Genomic DNA, 15,571 nt, shown 5'->3' on the forward strand with positions numbered 1-15,571 from the left:
ATCCTGCTTAATTTGATCCATCCTCGTATAAAGAGACAGCGAACGAGGAGAAGTTGGGGGGTCTGGCCGCTTGCTCAATGGCATTTTGATTAAGGCAGTGCCTAGGAAGCAAACCGGCTCCTCTCCAACCACAACCATCAGTCCACACTTCGTACTTTGTTTGTGTGGGGACGTGAAATAATTTGGAAGTGTACACAAGCTTACAATAATGCAAAAATAAGGCAACGTCGTATTTGAATTTATTTGATTAGTGTTATTTAAAGTATTTCTACCGTATTTAAAGTTGCATTTTAACATCAAAGCTGGACAAGAGGGACCTCACTTTAGCTAATGTACACACTGTTGGGTAGTTTAATCTATAACTATGTATCATACTGATGCATCTATGTGACCATCAAGTGATTGGCTCTTTGTAGTTAGTGGCCCAAAAGTATAACGCAGCTTCAACAATGATGATTTAAGAGTTGGCTGCAGAAAAGCATTTGAATAAATTAGAAATTTTTGAAAAGCGTAATTTGAATTTGGGTCAAGAAGCTGGACTCGCTGAGCGGGGGGAAGGCGGTCAGCCTGAGCTACGGCAGTGGACCCCACGTCCTGCTGGCTACGGTGGGTAACTGCACACAACCCTTAATCCCCCCCCCCCCCCCCCCTCCGCAGATGGATTAGAAAGTGCTGCAGCGTAGTGAGTTATCTTTGTTTCTGTGCGTTTCAGACGGAGGTCATAACGGATACAGCCAACTAGGAAATGGGACAACCAACCAAGGAGCAGCTCCAGCACTCGTCTCTGCCAACCTGCTCAATAGGAAGGTCAGAGGTCACCTGTGGCTCTCACCACTCGATGGCTGTGACTCAGGAGAAGTGAGTGTGGGAATCTGTTCCAAACCTCCTGTAACGACACGTGATTCAGCTTTGGCTGAGTCCCACGGACCACCTCAGGCCTCCAAGGGCCAATCACAGCCGTCGCTGACCCCCCTGAGCTCAGCGCTGAGGACGCTGCTGCGCTTCGAGCAGTCGACTCATTCTGCAACGTGTCGTCATCCAGCTGTTACACAGCAGCCTTCTTCTATTTGTCAGGGTTAAAACTCACAAAAAGAGGCTCTTGAATTGGTTGAAAAGGAAATGTGTTCGTAGTCCGTTCGTGGTTTAAATCTTCCCATCAAACTCGTGGCAAGAACGAAAATATGCATATTTCCTAAAATGAGGTTTTCTTAGCTGCAGAGATTTTTGATGCGACTAGAACACACCTTACCGTCCTCTAATATACCTGAGGCTGTCAGTACCGCCGAGGCTGTAGCTGCAGTTGGAACATATTAAAAACATTATGAACTAGTTATTAGTCACATTGCATAAACACTTCCAACAAGTAATGTACACTAACGTTCAAAAGTTTGGGGTCACTCAGAAATGTCCCGACGCTTCTTCAGCACTCGGCTCCGTTTAGAAGTTCTCCAAAGTGGTTTGTGAAGATCTTTCGTCAACAAAAGATATTTTTCAATAAATAAATCCGCAGCGTTTACTGGTTATGAGTAGGGTTGGGTACCGAAACCCGGTGCCAATGTTTTACTGGTTCCAATACAACCGGTATTACCTGGACCGAAACGCAACGCACATTTCGGTGCTTCTTTCCGGTGCCTGAGCCGATTAAAATTGAAAAAAACTATTGTTGTGAACTTCTCTGGTGACTACGCCCTGTCAGCAGGATAGCCTATCATTTAACTTTGGCAGCGGAGGCTGCGCCGTGTGCAGTGTTGCCAGGTCCGCGGTTTTCCCGCGGAATTGGGCTACTTTTGAAGTGTTGCCGCGGGTTGAATTTTTTGTCCGCTGGTTCGGGTAGACCTATTTTGCATGCAAATTACATGAATATCTTTAAATAAAAATCCATATTTTAAATAAAATAATTTATTTATACCCAAATCCTACCAAACTGACTCCAGATCAGCACGTACACGCCGACACATCCGCGCAGTGCCTTCGATCTCCGCGACCTTGTCCGTCACCATGGAAACATTGTCACGTGACATCTAAGCACTTTGGTGCTAGTGACGTCACGGAGCCCCGAACCAGAGTCTGTAAGTAGAAGTGATTTCCAGCAAAGCAGCAGGGATTTGTGAATCTCACAGGAGCGGTGGGCGATAGGCGGTTCAGAATCGCCTCCACGGGAGGAGCGATTCATAGGCGAGTATGATTATGAATCGCCGACCTCCCCAACGGGGTGGGACGGTTTGGCGAGAATCACCTCGTGTGATTACTCCTACACCCCATCCCGGGGTGGGTTTGGTTCTGTGGGATTCACAAATGGGGCCCTTTTAACCCCTTAGTTTAGTTTATTTTAGTTTTGTTTATTTCGATCAGCAAAATATACAACAATCAGAATTCAACAAAATAAGAAAGTGGCTGACCGAAAGGGTCGAGGCTGAAGCTATCTAGCTTATAAGTGCCCTCACCTATGATTTCTCAAAAAAACTTATTTCAAAGAACCATATATATATATTAGTGCTGTTAACGCGTTATGATTAAATTACAGGATTATTTAGTTAATTTTTTTAACGCATTTAACGCATGTGCAGAATGAGCTTCCAATCCGTCTGTTGTTGGTCGTCTCTACAGCAGCATGTCATTCTGTCTCTACGTGTCGCGTTAACACGACTCCGATCTCCGTCTCGCGCGCGCCGCAGAGCTCCGGTGCCGGCGCCTGACGAAGAAAAATCACTTGCGCCCCCCCTGCCCCCCCCATCATGAAGGAGTTATGCTTAGGACACCAACATGGTTAGCAGCGGTACTGGACATGGACTTTAAAAGCAGTGTATATGGTTTGGCACGGGCATATTTTGAGTTCTGATATTGGGCTGGTTTTGTCACACAGACCTGGCAACCCTGGCCGTGTGTGACTACGTGAGCCCGTGTCGAGCACACCAGCGTCAGGCTGGGCGCGATGGGGAGACCGTCACCGGTCCCCCTGAACACGTGGAGACCGATTATGACGAGCAGCCTGAACTTAGATTAGTACCGTAACGTTGACTGCAAGTCTTGCATTCATAAAAGTAGGCCAAGAAATAATAAATTAGCCATTATAACCATGCTTAAGCTAGCTCGTAGCTAGCGCTAGCTCGTAGCTAGCACGAGCTACGAGCGTGACAGTCTGCTAGCAGATGTGTTGATGTACAGCGGTCCCGGCTGTATACCTGGTGTTACCGGGAATATAATGACGGAGGAATAAAGACCGTGGGGCGTCACTTTGTTTCAGTGTAACTCTCGCTGTCAGAAGCAAAACTTTATTTGTCACGTGTCATCTTCAGTACCTCTGATTGGTTGTTCTCTTTGCCCATCAACACAGTGACAGGATTAACCCTATAAAGTCTGCACATGACAATACATATCACATCATATAATGGAGAACATATCTTGTGTATGTTAACAGTCTGATATCCGTTGTGTGTCAGTGCTCCATGATAACGGCTTCTACAGGGAATATGGCCAAAGAGGTTTTTAATGTCCTCATTGTGCGTTTAAAAAAAAAAAGTATCGGTTCAGGCACCGGTATCGTTTTAAAAGTACCGGTTTAGCACCGGTATCGGAAAAAACCCAAACGATACCCATCCCTAGTTATGAGTGTTACGTTCAAAGACTTAATTTCCCTGTCTGAGGGGCTGATATGTATGGACTGAATGAAAAACTATACGCCAATATGTTAGGTAAACAAACAACTTTACTAACAGTTATAACAATGTATCACATGAACAAGAGGACGACACATGAATTCCTCTTTTGATCAATAATGTAAACAAACTCCTGAACTTTGCTTTACTTTTTAAGAAATTGCAGAAATTTCCTTGCAGCATTATTTCCGCTCATCCGTCCTTTTGGTTTCACCGTGTCAGAAACATATGAATTGATGACCTGTTTGAGTCTTTAATTAACAATTCAAAGCTTGGAGTTACTGATAAACTCTATTTCATCTATATCTGGCCCAAATTTATCTGCTTCCAACTTTCAATCAGTGTTTTTTCGTCTTCTAGTTCTACAATAAAATATCTTCAGGTACATGAACACCTGGCACATCATAAAAGGAACGAACTTAAGTAAAACAATGTTATTTTTTAACAGTTTCAACCTCTTGGTTCAGAACGTGTTGGACGGGGAACTTTTTCAACATATTAGATTCTTTAAAAATCTTTTTCCTGACCACTGAGGCACCGTTAAGGGAAACAAACGGGCTTTTCAAACTGTGAACATCACAACAGATCTACCAGACACTCGTTTCTGAAACCTTTGTGTCAGTGTTTAGAAAGGCACATTCCAAAGATCACATTGTAGGAGTTCAACTCTTTTGGTGCATTTTGAGGTACCGGCGCCGTATATTAGTGCAGTTTTCCACCTAAATATCAAGGCATAATCAATCAAATATATATTAAAATACAAATTGTTTAAAATAATGGTGTCCTCAAAGTAATTTGAAATCTCAAAATATCGCAGAACGAAAGAGAAGCGTTCTCACGGCGCCTGCTGATGGCCGCGCGTCTTCAGCGCGGAGACGACCTCCTTCATGGCGCCGGTGGCCGTCAGCAGCTCCGCTTGTTTTCTTTGTAGCTCTGTGGAAACAACAAAGGCACGATCTTCCTAAATTATCGCCGTTGTCATTGCCGCCACACTCACACACACGCCGGTGAACGCCGGGTGACGTCACCTTCCTGCTGCTGGGCCACAAGCGCCTCCAGTTTCCCAGAAGCAGTCATCACTGTGAGGGCGTGGTCGTAGTCTGTGGAAAGAAAAGGGCGACCGCGTTTATATTCCAGGTGTTTGAAGAAGGAATAAAAAGGCGCTCGTGGGTTTCGGGTTTCGCCCCCTCACCCTCCTGGCTGGCCCGGTCCGACTGGATTCTGCTGCCGATGGCGTTCATCTCATTAATGAAGCCGGTGAAGAGCGCCCGCGTGCAGCCGGCCGCGTTGCAGCTTTTCCAGAAGCGGGTGGAGTGGAAGCCGAGGTCTGGGTCTGGGGGCGGGGCCAAAGGAGAGGGAGGGGCCAAAGGAGGGAGAGGGGGCGGCGGGAGGGAAATGGCTGAGCCGGTGCACGGAGGCGAGCGGGTGAGAGAGGGAGGAGGGTCCGCAGGACTGGACCCTGGGAAAAATAATAATAATGGAGTTACTACATGTGTGACCACAGCGCAGATGGTGAGTGACATAACGTTATTCAACAACAGCGTACTGTCTTCTAAATATTAATTTCAAAGACCATATTTTTTGTACATTCCCTACATGTTATTTAGATAAATGCATATAATCTGATGGCTAACCTTCCATATTAGCATGTCTGCGTTGTAAACTTGGTAAAGTGTGTACTTAAAAAAAAAAAAAAAAAGACAAGACATTTTCGAAGTGTATAAATAAAAGAAATTAATTTAACATGTTGGCCAGTCGTCATGCAGACATTATATCACTGTATACTGCAATAAATACATACGTTCATTATAACAATGGCTGGCAGCAAAATGGAGAAAGAAGCTGCATTCAGACAGATTAATTTTGAGGGAGAGATTGATAACCTGAGCTGGTAAATGATTGTAATCCCCTCTGGACGTGTATCCATTGGCCAGTCTCACCCCCCCCAAACCACTTTATCGGAGAGCATGTTGGTCCTCCTGTCATTTTAATCCTCTATAGAGCAACATCTCCAAGGGACACGCTGCTGGTTCACATGCAGTGTGCTTCACTGATGGTGGGAACTCAAATTCATCCTCATCTTTCCCAAAGTCTCGGCGCTCAGTCGCCGACCACAGAAGCCAAACACGGCAGTCTTATTTATTTTAAAGCCAGATCACAAGTTCGTCGTTTCATTTCCTTGAGATAACAAAGCTCGTTTCCCATGACAACGGGTACATTTATGGTGATTCTCGAGGAAGCCAAATTGTCGGCCAATTTCTCCAGATAATAAGATGAGTAAAACAAGCCGCTGCATGTGAACAGGAGCTGAATCGGCCCGACGGCGCCGCTCCAGACCAACCGGAGTCGAGCGTTTGGTTTGAGGTGATGTGCGTGAACGAGCTTCGTTACGTCCAGACGGAGCAACGTGATCATAAACGTGTGACCTCGAGATCACAGATATCCAGTCAGTCGGTGAAGTCTTGATCCTTTGGTATAGTTGTATCCTGAATTTGAATGCACCGTTCATATTTCCCAGCACACGGAGAGTAGAACCGTACCGTGGTCTGATCTCAGCGCCGCCTCCGGCGACTCCATCAGAACCTCACGGTGCGGCGGCGGCGCCGCGCTGCAAGCTGACGGGGACCGACTCACAAGAAGCAGCAGACTCTCCGACTCGGTATCCTGAGAGGACGCAAACGATCACGCCAGGCGAGTTAATGCTGCTCCGCGTAGGAATGACATATTTTAAAGTGCATATTAAACATAGGCAGATTAATTAAAATTATCTTCAAGAAGCTTTGAGTTAAGATCTTGACCATTGGAGAAAAAGAGCTAATCTACTTCAGGACTAAATGAGTGTTCAATGGAGTCTGACAGAATACAACTCACTGAAGGCAGGATTGATCCTTCTTCATCATTTCCTCCTTCTTCTTCATCATTTCCGTCGACGCGCCCGCCCTCCACTTGATTTCCTGGAGAAGAAAGTAAAGAGTTATGAGCAAACTGTTTGCATGCCGGCCAAACATCACATAAACACAGAATGTGTACCTGGAGTGGACCCAGTGGGACTCTCGCTGGCTTTCCTGTGTGTGGATGACATCATCCAACAATTAGATTTATTTAAAAAAAAAGTTATTTTCACCCTGAATAACTTCTCTCGTGCTGTGTTATATTTCTCTTCTGTCTCACGTATCAATCGATTAATTTAAATAAAAAAACTTTATATAGGTATTTTTACTGAAATACAGCCTTCAAAAGTAAGGGTGCATAATAATAGTAAAACAGAAAAATAAAGTAAAAACTAACCATGCATCTGGCCAAGAAGGGCCATAAGGAAACACAAAAATAAAAATGTTAAAGCGGGAAAATAATTATAAATAAGGAAGCAAAACAAATCAAAACAACCCGCAACACTTCACCAGCTTGTCCGTCAACAAACAGATCTCTAGTACAAAATATATTCAAAGAGTTCAATTCATCAATTAAGTAATTGAGGTGAGAAAAGCAGCATCTTTCAATTTAGTTTAACACAACACAACGCCACTAAAACACACATCACAAATACGAGTCAACACACAACAAAAACTGACACATTAGCTTCAATAATTGATTCATAATTCCAGTTCACCAGAGGTCTGATCTCACCTGGTCAACTGACGCACAGCCACGACAGGGGAGGGGAGGCGGGGGGGGGGGGGAATGAAGGAGAAGAACATATTATTGTCAGATTATTGAGCATCTTCCGCCTCTCACGATGACGTCACTGAGGCAGAGGAGCAGACTAACTCGGGCCTCTGGAACGGAGTTTGCACTTTCGGCGAAATCCGTGTCCAAGGGGGCAAATATATCCATTTCTGAGTCGCTCCCATCTGGAGAAGAAGAGAAATGGAAAAAATATGGCGACTGCTTTAAAACCAGACGTCCTACGTGTGTCACCGTAAAGTGCGTTCACCTGAATTTGAAGAATTGTCCGTTAACATGACGTTCCAGCCGCTACGTTTGGACGTGGTCGCTTCCTGCCTGCGACCGAGAGATCAGACACAGAGGTCAGACAGAGAGATCACACAGAGGTCAGACAGAGAGGTCAGACACAGAGGTCAGACGTTCATAACGTATCTGTTGCTCTCTAACAGTTTATGGAAGGCAGGACAGGACGTAAAGGAGGCTGCGTTCAACGCAAGCAAGGATGCAATTTAAAAGGAAGCGGTGCTTTTGGAAAAAGAAAACAAAGAAACCCGCACACTGCCCGTCACCTGTGCTCGCTTTGTTCCTCCGACCTTCATCGGGGATTAAAGGTCACAGAGCACCGAGCCGATAAAGGCTCCAGTCTCAGAGTAGATGAGAGCCGTTAGCCTCTGTATGGGATGTAATCATTTGGTCTGAGGACATGGTGCAGGACTCTCTGTTTCCTCTCCAATGCGCACAGAACTCAAACTTTATGCTTTTGAATTTGCAAACAGAAGGCATAAAAAGGTCAAGCATGCACATGATCACACACACACACTTACTTGTCTCTGAAACTCAACTTTCTCTGTTTCAAAAGAAAAAAAATCCAAAAGATTATAAATTGCCGAATCGTTGCGAACAGAAAAAGAAGTCAGCGAGCAGCTGGGTTTAAGAACAATATTCAGACCTTGGAAGAGGAGTTGGAGTCGCTGCTGCACGCCGACGGTCGCCTGGCCAAAGTCCGCCTGGCCGAAGTCGAATCCCCTGTGAAGGAACACGACCTTCTTCAAGGGCACACGCAAAGTAAACGTCGCATTCATGAGAAGTGTGCGTGGACCGTTATTGTTCCTAAGCCCGTGCGTATGGCGATCGACACTCGGCATGAATCATCTCTGTTTTTTAAAGGAAATGCATCACGAGAGAAACCCGGCCCCCGGAGAACAGGTTCCCCTAAGGGACGACGATGATGATGATGATGATGAATAAAAGAGGCGTTGGATGGAATAAGCTTGAGATACGGACAGTGATGCTCAGGTGAAACAGACATGGTGAGATATCAACGTTAATGTGAAAGAAAGAACAGGTGAAAAAGCTGAGTTCATTAGTATAAGTGGGATAAGTCAATAAATGAGGGTACTTCCTAATTAATTATTAATAAATGAGGGTACTTCCTAATTATTTATTAATTGTACCGAATAGTTTGAAGCTTCATTCCTGACTTCACTCTGTTCATCTGTATTTAATTAATCACCTTTACACAAACCAAAATAAATAATGTCATAAATAAAAAAACACGTGATAACAGAAAATCAAAGCTTCATTCTAAAACCGTAAAACCGTCCTTTTAATTATGACGATATATGATGAGGATGAACTGTCAATTTTAAGTGATTTATTCATAATGTAACTGTACATTGATGGTGTTAAATAAATATTGATTTTTAACGGATGTGGTTTATAATATGAGATGCCTTTAGTTAAAAGGTGGTTACATTAGGACAGGCTTCATCATGTGTGCGTTCACATTTATTTACAAAATAAGAACAAATTTCCGGGTTGGCGTGTAAACCATTTGTATTCACTGATTATTATTATTATTATTATTTTTTAAACCTGTAGTATAGGAAATAAAAAGACAAACGTGCGCTCAGGACTCACCGTTGGCATTCCTCCGACGTGTCGCAGGAGCGTGTTTGTGACAATAAGACCTGAAGACACACGGGCCGTGACAACGGGATCAGAGCCTGATGATCGGATGAAAACGAGCAGATGTCCGGCTACAGTAAAGAAACGCACTTACACGATGATGCTTCTGGACAGACTGTCCACGCTGATGTGTCCTTCCGTCTTCTTACAGGTGGGGCAATACACCTCGGGAGCACAATGGATATCATGACTTAATAAATGCGCTTTAGTGTCGGACTCTGACTCTAAGAAAATCATCACATTGACAGAGCAACTGTCAAAATTAGGCTGTAAAATTGTGCAATAATCCGCCCCTGAAAATAATGCACTAATAAAGTCATGTGCCACTTGTGTAGAAGATACGTCCATCAGTCTCACTTCAGAGGAGCCGGGTTCACTCGCTCTTTTGGCGGGTCGGCACCGAGTGAAGGGGTCGGGGCGTCCGTTTAAGGAGACGTCGTGACCTGGGAAATAAATAAAAAATTTTAAATTAAAACATAAATATGTTGTACACTGAAAAAGTAAAAGGAGGACGCACTCCTACTTTGTGTTTTTTGTTGGTAGTGCTTGAAGCAGTACAGCCTGAAGAGAGTTTTTTAAAAAGGGGGCGGGGGATAAACACATTTCTTAAACTGCCTTCCAGGATATTTTATAACACGTACGAGACAATAATGCTGGACTAACCCAAACTCTCCCTGGGCTGCATCCTCAACACTATGAGCTCCGTCTTGAACGGCACACGGGTAGTGGTACGACTTCTTGCAGCGCTTGACTTCACACCCCGCAGTGGCACCTTTCTTCTTACATTTGTTACACATCTAAAAGTCAAAAATGATAAAACACAACTCAGAATATCTTCCCGCACCCTATTAATGGATCATATGTAAACAAAAAAACCAATCATCTTTACCAGTTTGCTTCCTCGTTTCACCTCGGTCAGCACGTCGTCCACGTCGAACCCAAACAGATCGTCAAACTGTGGGGAATTACGGCAAAAGAGGCCGGAGGAAAACAACTGGAGGAAGAAAAAAAAGACGAGTGAGGACAGCAATGACGCGGAGGTTCAGAGATCGGCATTCAAGGTGAGGTTGAGGTCAGCTGTGGCAGTGGGACTTCAAAAGGAAAACTGTGAAGCCTCACGCTTCGGGGGGGCCGAGCCATAGGCTTCTAAGTCAGGATGGACGGGATAATGCAAGCACAATATATAGAGCGTATTCACTCACGTGACCACAACAACCTTTGGCGGCCATGTTGGGGTACATGCACGGCATTGTTTTGCTTTATTTTATGCCGCTCTTCTATAGAAATGACCATTATATCCTGAAGGAGACACAATTTCAGTTCAACACGGTGTGCCTTGTGATTATGGTGCTGTGCCTCATTGTTGGATGTGGGACTAATGATTCAGAATATGGGTTTATCAGCTCAACGAGACAGGATATTACTTCAACTTGTCATGCATCTACTCCGGCTTCACTCGGCGTATGAGCGTTAGGACTGTTCTCATGTGTTTCTGTTGACACATCGGGTTGTGGGCACGTTTCCATTGACTCTCGTCAATAATCTCTTTTTGCTTTTTTCGTCTAGCGAAAATCAATGTTTCACTTGCGCAAAAGGAACTGTGGATGGAAACTTGGGAGGAAGCCATGAACATGGCAACTCCGTCGGGCGATGTCTGCCTTTACTCTGTGATTCATTTCAAGGTAAAATAAAACACTGGCTCCATGGGAACAGCATCAGCACGGCCAGCCAAACAGTCACTGCTGGTCCTGAAGGAGCTGGAAGCGGCTTCATCAGACACTCGTCCTTTTTACTTACCGAAGCCGTAAAGATGAAGCGTGGAAGAAGGTCGGAGAAGCTATTTGTTGTACTTTACTATCAACCAACCGCCGGCATATGTGTTTCATGGCAGAGGAGATCTGCCGCCGTAGGTGGAAAAGTCTCAGAGACACGTATCAAAGAGAGAAGAAGAGAGAGCAGCGAGAAGCGCAGTCAGTCCACTAAAAAGTGGAAGTACTCTGCGGCAGTGGCGTCCCTAGGCTAAAAAACATCCGGGGCTAAAGCCCCGGATGTTTTTTCATTAACCAATGGGTCGCACGTGACGTCATTCACCCAAAGCAGCGGAGTCAGACTGGCAACGCGCATCGCTCTGCCGTGATACGCGCTGACACAATCCGCGCACACAGGTGAGCACACTCTCACTAGAAAAACTCACTAGCACACACCCCCCCCCGTCGACAACGCTCGCACTGGCTAAGCCCCGGATGTATCCAAATCCTAGAGACGCGCCTGCTCTGCGGTCCTGTCGTTCCTCGACCCCATTTATTACTCCGCCCCGACGCGTCTGGTGTGAACACACTTTTTTCGAGGCGCGTCGAGAATTTGTTCGACGCGTCCGGTGTGAACGCACCATGACTCACGCGTTTTTGCTGCCGGAGTTGGGAAATTTCAACTCGCGCGTCGACGAGCTGCGTCTGTTAGCTCTGTTCGCCCCGCGGCAAACCCTCTGTTCGTGCTGCTTCAAACGCGTCTGACGCTCTGCTCGCTGGAAAATACGCAGCTACGCAGCTGTGCATTGACTTTGCATGTAATCTCGACGCGCGTCGAAATTTCGTCATGTTACGTGCGCCTGCTGCCAGCCTGACTCCGCTGTTTTGGGTGAATGACCTCACGTGCGACCTGGAGGTGTTAACCACTAGTGTGCCAAATCTTTTGATTTTTTAAATAAACATCCGGGGCTAATTAAAAGACATCCGGGGCTTTAGCCTAGCGACGCCACTGCTGCACAACCTTATTTTGACAGTCGTATCCATCGACTACTCCAACACTATCCATGAGCGATGAGGACGAGGGTCTCGTCCCCAAAGGTCAACGCGTGTGAAGCCGTTACGTAAGTAGGTTACCGCGCTAACTTAAATTTAAGCCCACGTTAATGGACTAGCTCCCGTTAACCGGCTAGTGAAAGCAGACCCGTTTGCGGTGTTTACCAAACAGTTCTGGTGAGCCGTGACTTCATCTTTCGTCGCCAGCGCTCCGGTCTGCTGCGTCTCGTCGCGCCGCAGACACAGGACGCAGGACACTCTGCGACTGTCGGCCATGTCTGTCGGGTAACCGACACACTCCTGTGTCTGTGATGAAGTAATAACTCGAGTTTCACTCAGTTATATCGGGTTCACTCCGGAACTGATGACTCGAGTGAGTTCGTTTCACCGCCTTTTACTTTATGGGTTGCCAGGTTTCATGCGTTGTATCCCCCGATATCACAGAGGCCAATAGTCTTGAGTTCGAAGCCATTTGTGTTAATTTCTATTCAAGTGGTTGTATTATGTTGTACCAGGAATGTAGCCAGGGTTTTTAGTTCTATACTAACTGTGAATTTATTACCACGTGCAGAATCCAAGCAACTGAACACAATGTCGTCGAAACTACAAATGATGATATTGTATTCATCCCCAAGAGGGAATTTAGTGAAGCAGCAGCAACATTTTTACATACATCTGAAATTTCCCCATTGTGAGACAGAGATATATACATACAACTAAAATATGGGATATTACATTCTAATAAGTTTTAAATAGAATTAAAATGTAAAAATAAAATTGAAGTCCATACAGTGTATCTGAAGTATAAAGTGAAAGCAGTACAAGGTTTATTAATGTACATATGGGTAGGAGCTGGCATTACATTTGTCATTGTAATGTTATTCTCCGTAACATTTATCAAGGATCAGGAGCCAGTATACATTTTTAAATTCCTTTACACCAACAATATTGTAGTGTGTTTACAGGTAAAACACAGAATTCATAGATCTTGTACAAACACATGGTTTTAACTTATTGTTCTTTCATGAACATGAACGTGTGTCGCGTTAGATTCCCTTCAGACAGGTAAAGGTAGGTCGTTGGGCTCCAGACAGGAGAAGAAGATAATAGGATAATCTTTAACCTTTTAATTGAAATATACACAAACCCAAATACATGTTCATTAATTTACTGTCTTCTCGGTTTTAAATACAACTGGGGAAAAAAGCAAAAGACAAACTCTGGAATAGACTCCATAGAGTCGTACGCCCACTGGCCATGAACAACAAGAGAATCTCAAATAGAGTCCTGGGGTGAATAAATAAATGTCCGTGATTAAGGAAGCGACATTAAAATGTACAACTGATGACGTGTACGGGGGTCAGAGGGAGGGAACGTGCACGAGGCCTTGAAGGTGCGTTCAAGACGACTCGGAGCCGAATTCCATGAGTAAGTGTCTAGGGATAGTCGTGTGAGTGAGTGAGTTAAAGAGAGATAAGACAGAGAGCGAGCGAGAGAAAGATAAGAGATAAGAGCGAAAGATAAAAAGAGAGCGAGAGCGATGATAACCTGTCTGTCTGTTTGGGGGAGAGAGGGCACACCTGAGAGCAGGGTCTGTCGGGACTTATCTTGAGGATCCTAAAGCAGGAAGGAGATCCTCTGTGGCAGCCATGCATTGTCCGGTGTTCACTTTTCCAAGGTGCCCCTGAACAGCTCGCCACCGGGATCCTCCTCCCTCACGCGGTCCTTGACGCGGTCTCAGTCGGTTCCTCAGCGGCTCCCCGTTGCTTTCCTACTTCCTCTAGTTTAAGCTTTTTTTCCTAAAAGGTGCAAAGAAACTGAATCCTACATGAAGTTTCCTTCAGCCGCTCCGCTCCTCTCCTCTCGCTGACCTCTGGTGTTGTTCGTTGATTGGTTCCTCCGCTCACAGGTGTGCTCATTTAACCCCTGATTGGCTCCTCCCTCTTCTGCTGTGAGGGAGGTAAAGGGCTGGTGACTAGTGGTCTGTGCTTTTTAAATGAGTTAGTAATTAGTTCAGACAGCTGCCCTCTGGAATGTTTGTAATAAACTAAATGCACACTTTGACATGCTTACATTAAAATACGTTACGTGTTCATTTAATTTAAACACAAATACATTTTTTAATTTATGCAACACGACTCTGTAAGTCAACAGGACTAGTTCCGTTTTTGAGATTTTACTTTATTAATGTGAGTTGGTTTTATGACATTGTTCTGGCACCTGGAGCTTGAAACTCATAATGTAAAGTTTACTCTTAATAAGACTATTTGCTTATGTAAAATAATTTTATGAAAAACGATTAAAACAGATATTTTCTTTACTGCAATGTCTGGAGAAAAACAACGGATTTAAGCATAAATGGTGGGTTTTGACAAACCTGGCAACCCAACTGGGCAGTTTAATTTTCGTTTCTGATCCAAAGGACTTTTCCCCTCAAGTGTGTGCTTGTGTGCGTGCGCGTGTGTGTGTGTGCGCGTGCGTGTATGTTCTGAAAATGGTGAAACATGCCCGTCAGAAGTTGTCATAACCCTTGGACCAGAGAACTTGTTTTGTCCAACTAAACAAACATGAGAAAAAGAAACCATAAATTAAAATAAAAATAAAAAACAGACAAATAAATGTCCTGTCATTTAACTAATTTATTAATCGACCAATCCTTTCAGCTCTATGTGTGTATACTGTTGAGAAGTTTATTACAAAGCATGTAATAATAATTAATAACCTCTTCATATTTGTTGTATTAACAAACCTTAAGTTGTAATGTAGATAAAGCTTTTAAATAAATATTTTGGGGTGAAATGTACATTTCTCTGAAATGTAGTGGAGAGCAGGGTAGAAAATATCCATATATTTTAGGGGGGCAGTTTTTGCCCCCACTGACTGACATCCAGGGGCATTTAGAAGGAAATTGGGGGCACTTGTGAAATAACATTTACACTATATTCAAAAATAATAAATATACTTATTTAGGCTGACAGGATATGAGCAAATGTCATACAAGTGTCAATAATAAGACTATTACAGATAGGCTTATCTACAGATTCAAAGTGTTTTCTTAGATTTTTAACAAAAAACAAGTCTTATTTATTTGTGGTTCTTCATTTTCATTAAAAAAAATTTAACCAACTATTAACAATTCTAACTTATTTATTTGTTTTTTATAATAATAAAAGTATATGTATTGATTTGTTGTGTACCTACCGAGTACAGGATATTCAGATAGGACACAAAAACAAAACGCTATTACATTATCTAAATTATGGGGGCATCTGTTGCCTCTCCTCGTGATATCAGGGGCAAAATGAATTATGAAAATAACACTCAAAATACCTCATATATATATTTATATAATTATAATATATATTTATATAATTATAATATATATTAATTATACATGTATAAATATGTATATATTTAATATATATATTATATTTATGTAATATATATACACAAATATATTTATATAACTAATATATATTT

General features: G+C 43.7%; 2 protein-coding genes across 7 annotated transcripts; both read right to left on the reverse strand.

The window, feature by feature from the left end:
* Positions 1-3,688: 3,688 nt before the first annotated feature.
* On the reverse strand, positions 3,689-7,354 carry LOC130199914 (uncharacterized). Its single transcript, XM_056423767.1, has 8 exons — positions 7,284-7,354; positions 6,687-6,721; positions 6,528-6,610; positions 6,197-6,320; positions 4,849-5,115; positions 4,685-4,756; positions 4,496-4,589; positions 3,689-4,375 (listed from the first exon to the last, which is right to left on the reverse strand). Exons 1-8 carry the CDS (start codon positions 7,352-7,354, stop codon positions 4,282-4,284), a joined length of 840 nt encoding a protein of 279 aa, XP_056279742.1. The 3' UTR covers positions 3,689-4,281.
* A 7-nt stretch (positions 7,355-7,361) lies between these two features.
* On the reverse strand, positions 7,362-15,391 carry LOC130199881 (G2/M phase-specific E3 ubiquitin-protein ligase-like). 6 transcript variants are annotated; one of them, XM_056423750.1, is made up of 11 exons: positions 12,257-13,654; positions 10,180-10,284; positions 9,954-10,087; positions 9,808-9,851; positions 9,648-9,733; positions 9,385-9,455; positions 9,243-9,292; positions 8,272-8,348; positions 8,147-8,169; positions 7,591-7,658; positions 7,362-7,507 (listed from the first exon to the last, which is right to left on the reverse strand). In XM_056423750.1, exons 1-11 carry the CDS (start codon positions 12,365-12,367, stop codon positions 7,362-7,364), a joined length of 915 nt encoding a protein of 304 aa, XP_056279725.1. In that variant the 5' UTR covers positions 12,368-13,654. The 6 variants fall into 6 exon arrangements, with proteins under 6 accessions (XP_056279725.1, XP_056279709.1, XP_056279692.1 ...); XM_056423734.1 differs by lacking the exon at positions 12,257-13,654 and adding an exon at positions 13,672-15,391 and having other exon boundaries at positions 9,385-9,733; XM_056423717.1 differs by having other exon boundaries at positions 9,385-9,733.
* Positions 15,392-15,571: the final 180 nt, after the last annotated feature.

This window comes from Pseudoliparis swirei, chromosome 2 (assembly GCF_029220125.1).
Source record: "Pseudoliparis swirei isolate HS2019 ecotype Mariana Trench chromosome 2, NWPU_hadal_v1, whole genome shotgun sequence".
Classification (NCBI taxonomy): Eukaryota; Metazoa; Chordata; class Actinopteri; order Perciformes; family Liparidae; genus Pseudoliparis; species Pseudoliparis swirei.